The sequence below is a fragment of the Capra hircus genome, chromosome 21 (genome assembly GCF_001704415.2).
Source record: "Capra hircus breed San Clemente chromosome 21, ASM170441v1, whole genome shotgun sequence".
Taxonomy (NCBI): domain Eukaryota; kingdom Metazoa; phylum Chordata; class Mammalia; order Artiodactyla; family Bovidae; genus Capra; species Capra hircus.
The window spans coordinates 21,001,180-21,018,514 of NC_030828.1; the positions used below are offsets into that span (position 1 = coordinate 21,001,180).

A 17,335-nucleotide genomic window follows, 5' to 3' on the forward strand; every position below is an offset into this window, starting at 1 on the left:
CCTTCCCTAAAGGTGGCTGTGTTGCTGTAAAGCTACCCACACTACTCAATCATGCCCAGCACCTGCTCCATACTCTGGCCCACTGCCAGCCATCCCTGCCCACTGACAGAGCACCTACTTGAGTACCACATACTTTCATTTTTTTGGCCACACTGGCACACGGGACCTTAGTTCTCTGACCAGGGATCGAACCTGCAGCCCCTGCGTTGGAAACACAAAGTCTTAACCACTGGACAACAATGAAACCCCTCCACAAGTTTTTATTAGAGGATCAGAAGTGGTCCTGCTAGCAGGTTCGGGTGATGCTCATAGCTGGTGAGGCTGCTTGCTGTGTCCTTCCCAAAGCCAGGAACCCACAGGCTGAATTAGGACATGCTGTCCTCATTCCCAGCTGTCTTAGTAGTACAGGAGAAAGTGCCCTGCTGCGTGTGGCCGGAGGCCAGAGGCTGTGCTGGGAGTGCAGGGCTGTGAATATGCTCCCTGACTCAGAACAGAGGACATCAAAGGGCAGCTGTGGAGCAGAGGCCAGGTGTTTGCATCCCAGCCCCCACCAGCCAGTCTGTCCTTGCTCCTTGTGCTGCGATGGGTAGCGTGTGCGAGAGGCAGGCCCTCACTTTCCGTCCTGGCTGGGTTTGATAAGCCCATATTCCACTGCTTTCCCCAGACAAGCTGTGGCTGCCCTGGTGACTGGGCTCTCCTTGTCCTTGGCCAGCACCGACAGGATCTCCAGCACCTCGCTCTCCATCAGGGTGCTGGCGATCTCCCTCGAGGCCTCCACCATGTTCAGCACCACCACAGCACCCCGGTGCTGCAACTCCTGGCTGGGGCTCAGAAGCAGAGCCTGCAGGATCTCCAGCCAGTGTGTGGTCTGCCGGAAACAGGGCAGTGTGACCACAGAGCAGCAGAGAACCCCAGCACCGCAGGGAACCCGGCAGCGAACACCACCTGCACACCCTGGGGCTGCCTCCCACCAACCAACCGCCAGCAGGCTGGGGGATCCTGGCCCACCTCCCCCATCTCCACCAAGAAGAGGCACTGACCACTTGGGGGATGCGGCTGCAGAGCGAGGGCCGCATGGAGGTGAGCATAGCCAGGCCCCCGGCGGCCGCCCGCCGCAGCAGCTCGTCTTCCTCGCCGCTGTACAGCACCAGCAGCTTCAGCCGGTCGTTGCCCGTGGCTTCAAAGAGGTCCTGCACCTGCGGCCAGAAGCGGGGAGGGACCAAGTCAGATGGGGCAGAGCCCAGCTGGGCTGGGTACTCCTGCATGCCTGCCTGGCGTGACCGCCTGGACCAGCCCTCACCTCTTTGCTCATGGCCAAGTTACACATGCACTCCGTGGCCGCCCGGCGGAGCATTTCGTGCTCCTCAAACATGTAGCCCTCGATCATGGGCACAGCCTTCTCCTTCAGGATCTTCTGCCTGCGGGGCCGGGGCGGAAGCATCAGCATCACCAGAGTGTTAGCATCTGTCACTCCCCGCCCCATTTCCCCATACCTACAACAAGCCTTGGGCCAAGGATCTCCCTGGGCAACATGCAGAGACCGCCCTGCGCAGGTTTGAAGCCACCAGGCAGTGGTTTCCAGCCTTCCAACCCGGCCAAGGAGACAGCATGCGGGACCTTGGAAAACGCTCTCAACTAGGAGTTAGACCTGGGGGTGATGATGGTGATGCTAACATCTAACGTCTGAGCACTCACCCTGACCCAGCACTTGGACCATCTTACTTAATCCTCACCACAGGGATTTCCCTGGCAGTCCAGTGGCCAAGACTCCATGCTCCCAATGCAGGAGGTCCAGGCTCCATCCCTGGTCAGGGAACTGGATCTCACATGCCACAACTTAAGATCCTGCATGCTGCAACTACGACCTGGTGCAGCCAAATAATAAATGTTTTTTAAAAAACCCTCACCAAAGCCCTATGGCAAAAGTGCTCGTGTGATTATCACTCCTGTTTTGCAGAAGAGGAGACCAAGACTGAGACGTCTCACCGTCAGTGGCGTAGCTGATACATACTGCTTGGACACACTGCTAAGAGCCAGGCATCTAGGTAGTCAACGCTTTTACCTGTATTTTCTCATTTAATCCTCACTGCTATTCCATGCGATAGGTATACAACCATCCCATTTCACAGAGGGGGAAACTAAGGCACAGAGAGGTTAAGTTACCTGAGAGGTTACACACTAATAACCAGTGAAGCCAGGATTTGAAAGCAGGTAGTCTGACTCCAGGGCCTGCACCCTTATGGCCTAGGTCCTTGCCCTCTCGCAGAACACTGTACAAGTCATGCCTCTCGGCCTGTCTGGCAAATAAGTAGCTGAGGAGTGCTCTCCAAACTGTAAAGTGCTGGACTTCCCTGGTGGTCCAGTGGATAAGAATCTGCCTGCCATGCCGGGGACATGGGTTCGATCCCTGGTCCGCGAAGATCCCACATGCCGAGAAGCAACCATAAGCCCATGTGCCACAACTACTGAAGCCTGTGCTCTGCCACAAAAGCAGCTAACACAAAGAGAAGCCCGGGCACAGCATGAGGAGTGGCCCCCGCTGACCGCAACTACAGAAAGCCAGTGTGCAGCAACTCAGGCCCAGCACACCCAAAAACAAAATAAGTAAATGAATAACAGTAACAACCAAAAAAACTGTACAGTGCTTTCCTGGGAATGGTCTAAACCACGGTGCCCTGCCCAGGTCCCACAGCCCCGCGGACCTCACCGGAGCCTCTCGCTGATCCCCGCCAGGTTCGTTAGAGCCATGAGCGCCTCAAAGTTCTGCAGGCCGGAGCAGTTGAGGTGCAACAGGGAGACGAGGGGCCGGACCACCTCGTAGATCTACGATACACACCCATGCATCAGGGCTACCTGCCCTGGCTCTCCCGACCCCACCGGCCCTGCAGATGGGAGTCCAGCCCCCGAGAGGTCTCCCTCCCCACCCCGGGGCCCCACGGAGGAGCCACAGCCCGAGTCAAAGGCCAGGAGGGCCCACCGAGGGGGTGGAGGACAGGCTGGGGCTGGGGCAGGAAGACACGCACCCGCTCGCCGGGAAAGGTCATCTCTGGGTTGGAGGTGATGGTGAGCTTGGCGAGAGCCTGGGCTGCCTTTGTCTGCCCCACATCGGTGCCTTCCAGGGCCAGCGGGAGCAGAGCCTATGGGATGGGCCCATCAGCACCCAGGGTGCCGCCAGGACCGTGAGGCCCAAGGCCCTGACTGTGCCGCCCTCGCCACTCCCGTCTCTCTTCCCGGACTTGACCACTTGCCCACTCACACCCTCTCACTTCCTAGGCCTCCCAGCAAGCTACCCAGATGCTTCTGGAAACACTTATTAAGGGCTAGATGTGGACTGTGCCAGGCATAGGGCCGTGAAGGTCAATGACACAGGAGCCCTCAGACCCTTGTAGGCACAAAGTCCAGGGCCCTTCAGCATCACTCACGCATCAGGAAGACATTCCTGCTGGCAGCTACTGACACTTCTGTCCCCATCCAACACCCACCTCTGCTATGGCAGCCAATGAGTCATGTTTAATGGCCTATCCTGAAGGAGTCTGAGCCAGCTTACCTTGCCCCCTCCCTGAGCAACCACAGTGCCGCGGTCCTCGACCTCTTCCACCAAAGCCAGGAAGACCCTGCGGGGAGAGTGCCGGGCTGGGTGGGCGGGCCGGGCTCTGGCGGGCAGACCTTTCACTCCCGGGTGCAGCAAAGGCAGGCTGCCAGGTGGGTGGCCCCTCTTGCTCCAGGAGCCCACCACACCAGCAACGGCTCACTCTGTAGTTTCATCAGCAGCGGGGAGGCTGACGGGCAGGGGCCAGGCTCACCTGGAGAGCAGCTCCCTGCAGGAACTGGTCAGCACAGGGCTCTCGGTCTTCACCATGCAAGTCATGGCCGACACCACGCCGGCCGCCAGCAGCTTCTTCACCCGAGCTCGCACGAAACTCGGCTTGTCCTGGGGAAGGAGGCAGCTGAGTAGAGGGACCTCAGCCAATCAGGCAGGGCAAAGGGGAACGCTTCTCACGACACATGTTGATGGGCATGGCAGCAAAGGGAAAGAGGACTTCCCGGGCGGTCTGGTGGTTGAGAAGCCACCTGCCGGTACACGGCACACAGGTTCAGTCCCTGGTCTGGGAAGATCCCACGTGCTGCAGGAAACTAAGCCCGCGCGCCGCAACTACCGAGCCCGAGCTCTGGAGCCGGTGCTCTGCAACCAGAGAAGCCACCGCAGCGAGAAGCCCGCACACGGCAACTCGAGAGTAGCCCCTGCTCGCCGCAGCTAGAGAAAAGCCCGGGCAGCGACAAAGACCTGGTGCTGCCAAAAGTAAATACATAAATTAAGTTAAAAAAAGACTAAAAGAGAAGGAAACCTGCTTAAACAGAAGGCGCATCTGCTGAGGATGCATCGGGTCAACAGGCCCCCACGACGCTGGGGTCCCCTCACCTTGGGGTGCTGCTCGGGCACGTGCTGCTTGGCATACTTGGCCAGCTCCACCATCTTGGGGTCCGGCTCCTCGTAGTCATAGCTGTTGGTGCAATTCACCAGCGCCGAGGCCACCGCGAAGAGCACCGACCTCTCCTCGGACTGCCGGGGGGGTGCAGAGGGGCCATCAGCAGCCAGCCCGGGGGCAGAGGACTGGGGTCAGTGCTGCCCAGGCTCCCAGTTCTACCCTTGGCTGGGCCCCCTGGGAAGCAGGACGAATCCGGGCACCTCCCAGGCCCCAGGGTGGCCCCTGCCTTTGAGAGCATGCACTCAACCTCCCTGACTCCTCCTAAGAGAGCATCCTTTCTGACACCACTGGTGCAGGTCAGGACACCCAGGCCACGCAGGGCAGTCACTCGGGCTACCAGCCCTGTGTCACAAACGCCGCTGGCCACAACCTGCCAAGAAAGCCCTTCGGGCTCTAATCCTAGTCAGCGTCCCTGGACCACTGCAGGAACCCAGGGGCTACCTTGCTGAGCTGGAACAGAGCCTTCAGAGCAGCTGCATCCTCCACAAACTCCTCCTTCACGTCAGCATCAAAGGTGAGGTAGGCCAGGCCCTCCACTGCCCAGCGCCGCGTGCCCACGTCCATCTGGTCATTGCACAGCCACCTGGGGGCGTGCAGAGCACTGATGACTACCAGAATGGGCAGGGGGTGGCGGGGGCTGGTCAGAGGGGTGCCCCAGGAACCAGGGGGTTAAAGCCAGTGGCTTGGGCATCCCCACCACATACGGAAGCAGTTCATGTGGAGGGTCTGCCTGGGGAGGACAGGGCAGTGAGGATTCCCCTCTTCTCTTGAGGTCTGGCCAGCAGGCAGAGAGCCACGGCCATGCTAAACCACTCACTTTCGACACTGCTTGGCCAGCTTGAGAGTGGAGCCTTCGGCAAACTGCTTCATGCTAAAGTCGGTCCCTCCGGCTGAGCCGAGCTTACAGAGCCCCTGCAAGAGAGGGTGAGAACCAGTTGTTGGCCAAGGGATGGAGGCATGGCAGGGCTCCCCGCCAGCTCTCTGCCAGGCTCCCTGGGGGCCAGGCACACCCCCACCAGGCTACCAGCTGGGCTGTGCCAAGTTGCTTCAGTCGTGTCCGACCCTTTGCGACCCTATGGACTGCAGCCTGCCAGGCTCCTCCATCCATGGGATTCTCCAAGCAAGAATACTGGAGTGGGTTGCCACGCTTTCCTCCAGGGGATCTTCCCAGCCCAGGGACTGAACCCACGTATCTTACGTCTCCTGCACGGGCAGGCGGATTCTTTCCCACTAGTGCCACCTGGGAAGCCCACAAAACCAGCTGCTAGGGTGGCCGTGTGATAGCATCTGGGAGAGACTGACATGCTCACCACATGCTGGCCTGGCCTCCACCCCACCGCCCGACGTGCGCCGGACTCGCTCTGTCCCTTCCCACCTCACGCCAAGGGAGCCCTTGACGGGCAGACCTAAGATACGTGTGGGGAGAAGACAGGCGCCTCAGCCAAGGCCAGGACCCCCATGGGAGGGAGAAACCCAGGACAAGGTGCCCCGAAGAGGAGGATCGGCTTCCTCCAGGGGCAGGGCTGCAACAGGCGCACAGGGATCAGGTGTTCCCTAGACCACCGGCTCTGGGGCCTGCCTGGCAGCCCAGCCTGTTCACACAGCCCCCGGGCCTGCCTGGCCTAGTGTGTCCTCCAACTCCTCCCAGAGCCACTCCCACCGCCCACAGTGGGCAGCCCAGGCTGCCCTGCATTCTTAGAAGTCCTCTCTGTCCAAGCCTCTCCTCCTCCTCCTCCTCCCCAGGAGGAGCCAGGGTCCTGCTCTGGCCTTGACAAGGCCCTGAAAGTGAAAGTCGCTCAGTCATGTCCAACTCTTTGTGACTCCACGGACTGTAGCCTGCCAGGCTCCTCTGTCCATGGGATTCTCCAAGCAAGAATACTGGAGTGGGTTGCCATTCCCTTCTCCATGGGACCTTCTCAACCCAGGGATAGAACCCAGATCTCCCACATTGCAGGAAGATTTTTTACTGTCTTGAGCGATCAGGGAGGCCCTTCAACAAGGCCCTGCACATCCCCCATTTTCACCAAGCGTGTGCTGAGGCTGCACTCTGAGATGGGCCAGCTGAGGCCCCCTGTCTGGCTGCCTGCTGGCTCAGCCCAAGCCTGCCCATCTCACCACCAGTGCCCGGATGCGGATGCTGTCCTTCTCGCTGCGCTTGTACAGGTCTTTCAGCAGCGAGACGCCATTGGCTGTGATGAACGAGGCCCGCTTGGCCTTGCCGGCTGCATGGATCAGGGCCTCCACGGCCACCAGCTGCTCCTCCTCCTGCTCCGAGGCGCACAGGGCGATCACGCTCTCCATGACGCCATTCAGCTCCAGGGCCCGGTTGCCAGCATCACATGGGCCCTGCAGGAGGCAGGACACTGTCTGGATGGCCCGCAGCTTCCCGGCCAGCCCGTGGCCCTCAAACCAGCTCCTGTGGGGTACAGGGTGGCAGCTATCACATCACAGTCAGCACAGAGAGACTGCCCTTCCCTCTGCCTCCTCCACTGGCCAGGCATCTACAGGATGTGGGCAACAACAGCAAGAAAAGCTGCCAGCGGAAAGACCAGGACACCAACCCTCTGGACAGCATCCACCGGGGTTCTTCATCCGGGCTCTCATTCGAGCCCCACCCCCAGCCCCGATGACCTGCCATCTAACGCAGCTCACTGTCACTCACGCCACCGTCTGCACCCTGTGGTCGCTGAGGTCCGAATTTGGGCCACTCACTCCGTGACTTGTCGTCCATCAGTCTGCTCCTAGCTGTGAGCCCTTAAGGGTGAGGACTGTGAAGCAGCACCGGTGTGTCAAGATGGACACACAGCACGTGCTCGGTGCACACTACGTGCTGGGGGACACCAGCTGCACTAAGACAGCTTGAGCTTGTGCGTATTCAGTCGTGTCCAACTCTTTGTGACCCCATAGACTGTATCCCGCCAGGCTCCGCTGTGCATGGGATTCTCCAGACAAGAATACTGGAGTGGGCTGCCATTCCCTATTCCAGGAGATCTGCCCGACCCAGGGATTGAAGCCGTGTCTCTTTCATCTCTTGCACTGGCAGGCAGATTCTTTAGCTATGAGCCAGCTGCACTGGATGAGAACTGACATAAGAAAGAATATCCCTGGGGACCTCCCTGGCGGTCCAGTAATTAAGACTGTGCTTCCACAGCAGGGGGAATGGGTTTGAGCCCTGGTCGGGGAACAGATCTGATATGCTAAGCAGTGTATAAATAAGAAGGAATGTCCCTGCAGAGAGACTCTGAAACAACAAGTGGCCCTTGGGACCATTCTGACTCTCACAAGTCCTCCCCAAGGCCGTTTCTCTGATGGGAAACCTTTCACTGCTGTCTCTCCCCAAAGAGTCAGCACTCTCGAAGGAGCCCTGGCTACAGGAGGGCTCCCTTACTTGATGTAGTTTTCACAGAGTCGGTGGAAATTCTCCCTCTCGGCATCACACTTCAGGTCATCGAAGAGCTTGCTGAGCAGAATGGAGGCGCTCATGCGGCTGTTTGCTGTCACTGTGAGCTCCCCAGGAGGGTCTTGCACAGAGCCCCCCACCTCCAGGATCTTCTTCAGACCTGAAAAGACACCCTATTCAGACAGCAGAACACGAGCTCCAACCCCGATGGGCAAAGGGAAGAGGTGTCCGCTCGCACGAGCTCACAGAGTACAGGCAGGCTCACAGAACTGGGCTGGCGGACCCGCTGTCTACAGGGGGGCAGGTCTGGGGTCAGCAAAGGACCTCAGAACTTAAGGCCTGTGGGCTGGCCCTGCCTGTGGAGCCGGATGCTCTGGAGCATAGAGGTTCCTGACAGCTCAAAAACTGCAGGGAAAATAACCTCCTGCCTCATAGGATCATTGGGATAACAAGAAAAGATGAGTTCCCAACAGGCGTGCTCACGCTGGGACTCTGCCAACTTTTCCTTGTATTTTTTTTCGGGGAAAGGAGAAGTGTGAACTTCTATATTAAATGGTAAGATTTTCCCCGTGTACAGAAGTAACACACACTCAATGAAAAGAACTTGACACAGAAAGCTGACCCAGCCTCCATTAACCTGCTCACGGGCCTGCCCGACGTGTGGGCGAGTGCACACGCACGCAGCTGAAGCGCCCAATGCTGCCGAAGGGCACAGCACGGGGCACGTGCGCTTCAGCGCAGACACACATGCTGGGTGCAATCGCTCCCAGGGTCGCGCAGGCCCAGCCACCCGAGCAACATGCCACACACATGCTTGGTCTATTTATTTACTACCTCTAAGTGTATGGCCAATAACTGTTAGTCGCTCAGTCATGTCCAACTCTTAGGGACCCAACGACTGTAGCCCACCAGGCTCCTCCGTGCATGGGATTCTCCAGGCAAGAATACTGGAGTGGGTTGCTATTCCCTTCTCCAGGGGGTCTTCCCAACCCAGAGATCGAACCATGTCTCCTGCATTGGCAGGAGGATTCTTCACCATCTGAGCCACCAGGGAAGCCCTATTTACCGTATTTCTATTTCTTTACTTATTTATATGCTGTGCCACATGGAATCTTCGTTCCCCAAACACAGATTAAACCCAGGCCCTCGGCAGTGAAAGCGCAGAGTCCTAACCATGGGACTGCCAGGGAAGTACCTTTCTCTTTTTCAAACTCTGTCACCTACCTTGGTCGATAACCCAGAGGGTAAGGCTGTTGTTGGGGTCCTTGGGAGACTTCCGGGGCACCACTTTAATCAGGAGGGTCAGGGCATTGTCTCGACCTTGGCCCGAGACCCCCACCTCTGTCAGGAGCTCCAGGAGGTTGCTGATGAGGACCTTCAGCTCCCGGGCGGGATCTGGCAACAGGAAGACATTCACTAGCTCTACAATGGCCCAGCCCCATCTGACCCTGAACTTCCCTGGTAGGGCGAGGGGACCTGCAGCTGGGCGCTAGTTTCTAGCCTACCCCAGAGGTGCCCCAGATCCTCAGAACCTAGAGCGAGATACCGTCAACAAGCCTTTCTCCTGAACAAATTGCAGGTGCAGCCAGCTTGGCTGCTCCCCACAAAGACATCAACACCCAAAGGACACAGACTGGCTTCCAGTGACTCACCCACGATGATGGCGCCTTCTTTGCCACGGAAGCCCTTCTTGACACCTTCCTTGAGGGCATCGAACATAACCTGCAGCAGGTGGCAGGCAGCCAGGGACACAGCCTGGTTTTCCACGCCCAGCATGGAGACCATCCGCCGGGTTCCCAGCACACTCAGGGTGGCCACTGTCTGGTGGGGGGAGAGAGGTGGACAGAGCTTCCAGTTGGCAAAGGGCAGCTTCAGTGATCCCTAACTGGGGGTCGCAGAGGGTGCCCAGAGGGGAGAAAACATGAGTGGAAAGAGCAGCTCCCTGGGAAGGCAAAGTGGGTCTGCCCAAGGGCGAGACCTGGGTGATACCCGGATTCTCTTGTTGGAAGGGCTTCCTAAAGAAAACACTCCAGGGACTTCCCTGGCAGTCCAGTGGTTAAGACTCTGAGTTTCCACTGCAAGGGGTATTGGTTCAATCCCTGGTCGGGAAACTAAGATCCCAAAGGGATCCCAGAAAGGCTGCAGGAGGTGGGCAGAATTCACGTGCTTTTACCAGTTTTAATTCTGGGAGACCCAGAAACAGAGCCCGATCTTGGCCTGACTAGTTTTCACAGAATGTTTCACATTTCCACCCCTGATCTAGGAACTGTGGGCTCCTCTAAAACCTACTGAGGGTCAAGTCCTTGTTCCCCGAGTCCAGCTTGTGCAGGCGAGAGCCAGAGCAGGGACTTGGTGACATCGGCCTGGGACAGGGCTGTGCTGGCTGAACCGTGTGTGCGGAACACCCACAGTCTCCACGGAGAACCATCTCAGGGCCTGCCCTGCACATCCGGTCACTGACTCAATGGTGAAGATGCCGTGGGTCACGTGACCCACCACGTCACACACTGTGAGGACCCCTGTCCAAGCAAAATGCCAGCCTGGTGGCGAGGGAAGGACAGGTGCCCCGTTCTTTGCAAGCAGCGTGATTTTACCACATGGACAAGGAGGGCATCAGTGACCAGGCACCTCTGAGAAGAGCCGAGGGCGACACCTGTGAGGCTTCTGACACGTGCTCAGGGTGTCCCCGGGCTGCTTACACTCTTTCTTGGCCTCACTTTGTCCCAAATCATGCTGGTATTTTTGTCATTTTAATGTTGCCTCTCTTGTTATGTATCTTCTTATACCTTGCCTTGTAAGTTGAGAGCTATGGGACTTCCCTGGGGGTCCAGTGGTTAAGACTATGTGGTTCCAATGCAGGGGCACAGCTTCAATCCTTGGTCAGGGAACTAAGATCGCACGTTAGTGGATGGACAGACAGACTGACAGAGACAGTAGCGAGACCCTCCGCCACACCCACCCGTGACTGGTGTTCAGAGCAAATGCCGACTAGGGTGCGCAGGGCTGCCAGCATCAGGTCGGGCTCTCCCGTGTCCAGCAGGCGCTGCAAGAGCTGAACCCCGTTGCTCCGGAAGATCTTCTCAGCCCCAGCATCCTCCCGGGCCAGCACCACCAGGTTCTGAGACGCCTGCATCAAAGGAAGCGCATCAAGACACAAACACGGCACGGAGAGAGAAGACCACCTGAGCCTCACTGTCCCCCGAGCACGGGGGCCTTGGCCATGAACGTCAACACTCTGAGCATCAGCTTCCCCCTCTGCAGGCAGAGGGAAGAGCTCGCTCTGGGAGTTGATGGTTAGCATAAACGGAGTCTTACTGCTACTGCTGCTAAGTCACTTCAGCCGTGTCCGACTCTGTGTGACCCCATACACGGCAGCCCACCAGGCTCCCCCGTCCCTAGGATTCTCCAGGCAAGAATACTGGAGTGGGTTGCCATTTCCTTCTCCAATGCATGAAAGTGAAGTCCCTGGCAAAGCCTGAAGGGCAGAGTCTATGACTCAGACACCTCTGTGCACCTGGCTCCTGGCACGAGACCTGAGCACCAGGAGGTGCTCCAGGAACACTGGCTCCCTCTCCGTGGCCCACACTGAGGCCCCAGGCCCTCTGAGCCCCCACTCACGCTCTGTGAGCCCAGCGGCACCACCTAAGGGGCAATGTGCCAGCAGGGGCTCCTGGGCCAACATCATACACACACAGGGAGGGCTGGGCAGCACTAGGGGAGTTCCGCCCCCACTCGCCCAGGTCTCTACCTTTTGCTTTTTCTCGGTGCCTTTTTCTTGTGGGTCCAATAGTATCTGAAACATCTGCTCCACTTTGGCATCCGTTGAGGACATGTACCTCACCTACGACAAACCAGCAAAGCATGGGAGGAATCGCCTCTTGGCCCAGATAACACATTTCCTCTTTGTTCTCTCCAGCTCCTCCCCAGGCCTGGCTCCTGACTCCAGAGGGCACAGCACGGATATCTGGGCCCAGGTCTCGCACCCAGCTACCTTGGGCAGGAAGAGACTCGCCTGGCAGCTTCTCCCAAACTTCCCTAGGCTATTTTCTCCTCTGAGCTGTTTCCTCCTTGGGCAGCAGGGAGTGGTGCCAATGCTGAAGGCCGTGCCATTCAGAAGGGTGGCGTCCTATTAGCCACAAGAAAACCCACTCCCAGGGGGCCATGTATTGTATGGCAGTCCAGGTGCACGGCCCATGGCACTGAATGGGCATTTATACCTCCTGCAAGGGAGCCAGCAGGTCATGATGGAGTTGCTGGTACTCTGTTTAGGTCAAGGATTCTCTTTTTGATGGAATTTTAAAATAATCTGATGACCAACCTCATCCTAGGCCTTTTCCTTCCCTGGGGTTCTGGGCGTGGACAGCACACATGCCTAACACGTGTGCCCACTGCCCCTCCTGCATCCATGGTCAACAACACTGATCCACCCCCTTCCAGGCCCAGGCGACCTGCCTCCTAATCCTTCTCAACACAGAGCTCGAGGCAGCCCCTGCAGATCAAACAGAACTGACGCTGAGAGGAAAATAATTTGCTTTCCCAGGTCTCAATCTTTTGATAAGGTGTCTGCCATCATATTACTAGCTTCCACTGGGTCAGCATATTAACACCCAATTGTCAGGCTAATTCCAACTTGAAAGTAGTTAATGATGCTCTTTAGGTTTTCTTCTCCTCAATTTTTAAATATGTGAATCATAAAAACATCATCTCTTTATTTTAAAAAATGAACACATGAAGCAAAATCTCTTTTGAAAAGCCCCTGCAAGCCCATTCCTTTCCCTAGCAGTCACACTGTTATCATTGTGATGTCTCTCTTTTAAAAGATTTTCCTTTGTAACGATGTACCCAAGTGTATCCATGGAAAAAAACATGGTATTATTTTGGGTGCATATATGGGGGATTGTTTTAACATAGACGATATCACACTGTCAACTTTCCAAATCCTTACATGACGATCTTCCTATTCTCAACAATTACACATAGGTATCTGTAACAAGGATGTAACTCAGTCTGTTTAGCCATTCCCCTATTGCTGGGCATTTTGGCAAGTTTCAATTTCTCATTAGTACAAACAAGGCTGAAACAAACATACACACACCTGCTTGCATACATGGACAAGGCTTCTCTAGAGAAGACGGCAAAAAGTAAACATACTGAATCACAGTATATGCTCGAATTTAAGAGATGTGCTAAAGGACTCCCAAAGGAGCTGTACCAATTTACACCCCCCCGAAGCAGTCATGAAAAAGCCCACGATCCCCCCAACCTCACCCTACAACTGTCTGTCTCCCTCGTTCTAGCAATGTGTACAAACTTTAAATGTCTGCCACACGGGGCTTCCCCGGTGGCGAGTGGTTAAGAATCTGCCTCCCAATGCAGGGGACATGGATTCAACCCCTAGTCAGGGAACTAGGATCTCACATGCAGAGTGGCAATTAAGCCCATGTACCACAACTACTGAGCCCGCCCACTCTGGAGCCCACACACCACTAGAGAGAAGCCCATACAATGCATCAAAGATCTTGCGCGTGGCAACTCAGACCCAAAGCAGCCAAAAATAAACATACATTTTTTTTTTAATGTTAAAAAACGTTTGCCAAACAGACCACTGAAAAGAACTGCACCTTGCTGTTCTTTCAATGTGCTTTTTCGTGACCACTGACAAGGCTGCGCATCCTTCTATAAGGTCATTCGCCATCAGTATCCCCTCTTCAGAGATCTGTGATTATACCTTTGCTCCAGATCCACTTCCCAGTGCCCCTCTACCACTGGTCAATGCCTTGCTCTCCCAGTTACTCACGTACCTTCTCCTGAATCTGGCCCGCGATGTTCCGCAGGGCCTCCTGGAAAACTTTGTTCTTGGGCTCCAGGCTCACACATCTCTGCAGATCGAGAACAGCCTGGTCGAGGCGGCCCAGTTTCTCTAGGGCTTGGCTCCTCCGGTAAAGTGCTTTGACGTCCCCGCCGTCCTTTTCGATGGCTGAGCACAAACAGGAGCTCTGTCAGCACCCAAGAGGCCACCATCTCCAGGCAAGAGCAGTAGGGAAAGATCTCGAGGGCTAGAGGAAGGTGGGGGTACGGATGTGGGGCTCAGTATTTCAGCCTCAGAAAAGGGGATGCCCAGGGAAGTGGGGGAGAAGAAGGCAGATGTGTTTTAGGGGTGAAAGGAGAAGGAAAAAGTGAGGGCTGCCCACCCCAGAAGCCCCACGGCTCCACCCAAGGGCCCTCATTCCCCTACCTTTGGTTGCCTCCGTTTCTGCTTTCTCATAATCTTCCTGAAACAGAAAGAACAGGGCTTGAGTTGCTGGTCATCTCCTTTTTCGGGCAAAACTGGGCAACAGGGTTGTTCTCGAGTCACCTAAAGGCCCAAAGGCCATGTGACAAGTGTAGGGGCCCGAGCACCGGCGGGGTGGGCAAAAGAGGCCCGGGCAGGCGAGGGGAAGAGCAGCCGGCTCCCTCACCAGCTTGAGGTGGCAGGCGGCCCGGTTCCGATGCAGAATGGCCTGGTCCTGGGGCGTTGCGCCCAGACCCAGGGCTTGCGTGTAGGCCGTCAAGGCACCTTCGTAGTCCCCACATTTGAACAGCTCGTTGCCATCCTTCCGCAGCTGCTCCACTGAGCTGGCCTGTGGAGGGAACGCGTGGAAATGTCGCAAGTGAGCTCAGGGTGAGCCGAGGAGCTACTGGGGGAGGACGCTGAGGGTCGTGGGCGAGCCCCATGGAGGGCCAAATTGAGAGGGAGGAGGCAACCTGGGAATCGTCCGAGCAGGTGAGAAGTGGAGATAGCCCAGGGGGGTGGGTAAATGGGTACGCACCCCGGGGCAGGCCGACTGGGGCTTGGGGGTCCCTGGACCACTCACAGTCATCGCGCCACAGACGTCCCCGGCGCGCGCAGGCGCAGTCTCTGGAATAGGGTGAGTCGAGGCTCGGGAATCCGCCGCCGGCTGCCCCGCCCCAGTCTTGCGTCAGAGGCGGGGGCGGGGAACGGGCGGGGCCAAGAGAGCGCGCCAGGCGCGGGGCGGTGCTCGGCCCGGGTCCGCAGGCGCAAAGGAGCCCCGGACGCGCTTAGTCTGTTCCCGCCGAGACCTGCAGGGGGCGCGCGGTGGAGGACCTAGAGGGACGCCGGTCGCTGCTAGGGCTCAGGTCTCGGCATTGGCCCCGGCCCCGGCCCCGAACGCGGCAGAAATGCACAAGGTCTGCAGTCATCAGGGCCACGAGCAGCAGGCTGTAAAGGCTCAGCGCTAGGAGCGGGCCCGGTCCCCTGTGAGAAATGGGAGGGCATCAGGATGCAGGCCCCAGCCGTTCTCGCCCGTTCATGTACGTTACAGAACCCCCGAGAGTCTGGAGAAAGCGACCCAGAAAAGTGCAGAATGTGTAAATACAAACTCAGGGAGCTCACAGTGCCCTGAAGTCATCCACGGACAGATTCAGGATTGAAAACCCCGACGATAATACATGTTTGATCAAACCCCGTCTGCAAGGAGATCCAACCAGTCAATCCTGAAGGAAATCTGTCCTGAATATTCACTGGACGGACTGATGCTGAAACTCCCCAATACCTCGGCCACCTGATGTGAAGAACTGACTCACTGGGAAAGACCCTCATGCTGGGAAAGATTGAAGGCAGGAGAAGGGGACAATAGAGGATGAGATGGTTGGATGGCATCGACGGACATGAGTTTGAGCAAGCTCGCCTGGCGTGCTGCAGTCCATGGGGTCGCAGAGTCCGACACGACTGAGCAACTGAACTGAACTGATAATAATACATGTACTCCAGATTGCTCCAGATACTCCTTTCAGTATTGACACCCGTCCAACCCCGCCTACCATACAACACCTACAGTGACTCCCTATTACCGGTTCTCACAGCCCCCTGAACTTTTCCTTCACAGATTGTTTTGTAATCATGTAATTAGGTGATTTTATGTTTGAGATCTGTCTGTAAACTACAAGCCTTCCACCCCAGAAATTAGGAACAGAGTCCAAGATACTGGAACACCCTGTCAGCGTTCCAGGACTCTGGGGTTGGAGTTCTCACCTGAAGATGGGAGGAGGCGGAAGGGCAGACAGATTGACCTGGTTCAAGGCCTCAAATTCAGCCTGAGTGCAGCAGAAGCCCCCTGCAGCCTGCAGGTGGCAGCAGTAGGCTTCCTCCGGAGTGTCAGAGAGCCGAGGGCAGAAGAAACCCGGGTAGCGATGGCCGTCAGCATCCCAGGTGGTCTGGCACAGGTGGGGGTGGTGGGCCAAAGCTGAAGGGAGGGGCGAGGGGGGCTGGAGACAGGCAGGAGTGATCTACCCACATCCCACTCATCCCTTTTGGAGAGTAAAAGGGGTCCGCTATTATCAGAAAGGCAGGCTTTCTCTCTCCTCATCAGCTCCCCAGAGTAGTGTATGCCTGCTAAAAGAAGTACCGGAGGGGGTGGTGGGCAGAGGAGAGGGCTGTACCTGAGAGGGAGGCCGGCTGAGCACGCATCATCCAGCTGAAGACCAGCAGTAGCCCCACTGACAAGCCTGTCAGCAGAGGGCCTGCCCTCTGGAAGCCCATGAGAGGTCACCTCCACTTCCACCTCAGCCCTGGTCCTAGAAACCCCAACAGCTCTATTTTTAAGCCACAGATGCAGACAGTAAGGAAATAAAAATCAAAGCACCGTTAACACAAACCTGAAGCTTCTCTGTCACAGACCTCTGCTGCTGCTGCTAAGTCACTTCAGTCGTGTCTGACTCTGTGCGACCCCACAGACGACAGACCTCTAACGAGAGATGAAAGTGACTGAGTTTCTATCTTCTGTTGAAAAACATGGGGATTGTGGCTCCACGCTGCCTAAGGTTCTCTGAGCTGAAGGGGAAATGGCTCAGAAGGCTGGAGGGCCGAATGAGGAATGAGCCGAGTTGAGCCACTAGCCTGAAGAACAGACACGCATTTAGAACCAGATATGTTTCTCTCCACCCACTCTTAACTTTCAGGCTGCCACGGAAGCCATGGGAATTCAGCTTGTTCCATTTCAGGCCCCAGAGACCTTGTTTCCAGAGTTTGGGGCTTCCCTCTCTAACTTCTGCATCGTGGCAACCACCAAGACCAGCTGAAAAGCAAGAGCGAGTGCTCTCATTAACTTGTCCCCTGAGTCCTCATCGGCCCCAGCTACCAGCCAAAGTATAAAAGCTGCTAATCAACTGGAGTAAACTTAGCAATCAGCCAACTCCACTTCACAGGGACAGCTCTTCCAGGGTCTCCCGGTCTCAGCAAACCTTATACTTCATAGGTACTGTCTGCTGAGAGAGGGGATTTCTCCAAAAAACCAGAGGTCACCAGCCCGCAGTGTTGTGTTGCTGTAGTGTCTACGGAGGCCTGACAACAAGGTCATGCTCTCGGAACAGCGGTGACAACGCTCATAAGCCCAGGGGCCCCACAGCAGTGCCTGGGGACTGAAGTAGGAGCCCTCATGGCACGAGAAAG

At 56.8% G+C, this 17,335-nt stretch overlaps 1 protein-coding gene across 3 annotated transcripts; it reads right to left on the reverse strand.

Annotated features, from left to right (window-relative positions):
- Positions 241-14,855, reverse strand: UNC45A (unc-45 myosin chaperone A). Of its 3 annotated transcripts, none has more exons than XM_005694986.3 (20): positions 14,742-14,855; positions 14,346-14,507; positions 14,123-14,159; positions 13,689-13,864; positions 11,636-11,728; positions 10,847-11,014; positions 9,540-9,708; positions 9,112-9,282; positions 7,876-8,047; positions 6,603-6,903; positions 5,305-5,399; positions 4,929-5,070; positions 4,421-4,561; positions 3,804-3,931; positions 3,548-3,614; positions 3,024-3,137; positions 2,708-2,823; positions 1,301-1,418; positions 1,041-1,196; positions 241-868 (listed from the first exon to the last, which is right to left on the reverse strand). In XM_005694986.3, the coding sequence occupies exons 1-20, from the start codon at positions 14,745-14,747 to the stop codon at positions 611-613; spliced, it is 2,790 nt and encodes a 929-aa protein (XP_005695043.2). In that variant the 5' UTR covers positions 14,748-14,855; the 3' UTR covers positions 241-610. The 3 variants fall into 3 exon arrangements, with proteins under 3 accessions (XP_005695043.2, XP_005695042.2, XP_013828424.2); XM_005694985.3 differs by having other exon boundaries at positions 14,697-14,807; XM_013972970.2 differs by lacking the exons at positions 241-868; positions 1,041-1,196 and having other exon boundaries at positions 1,311-1,418; positions 2,703-2,823; positions 14,697-14,807.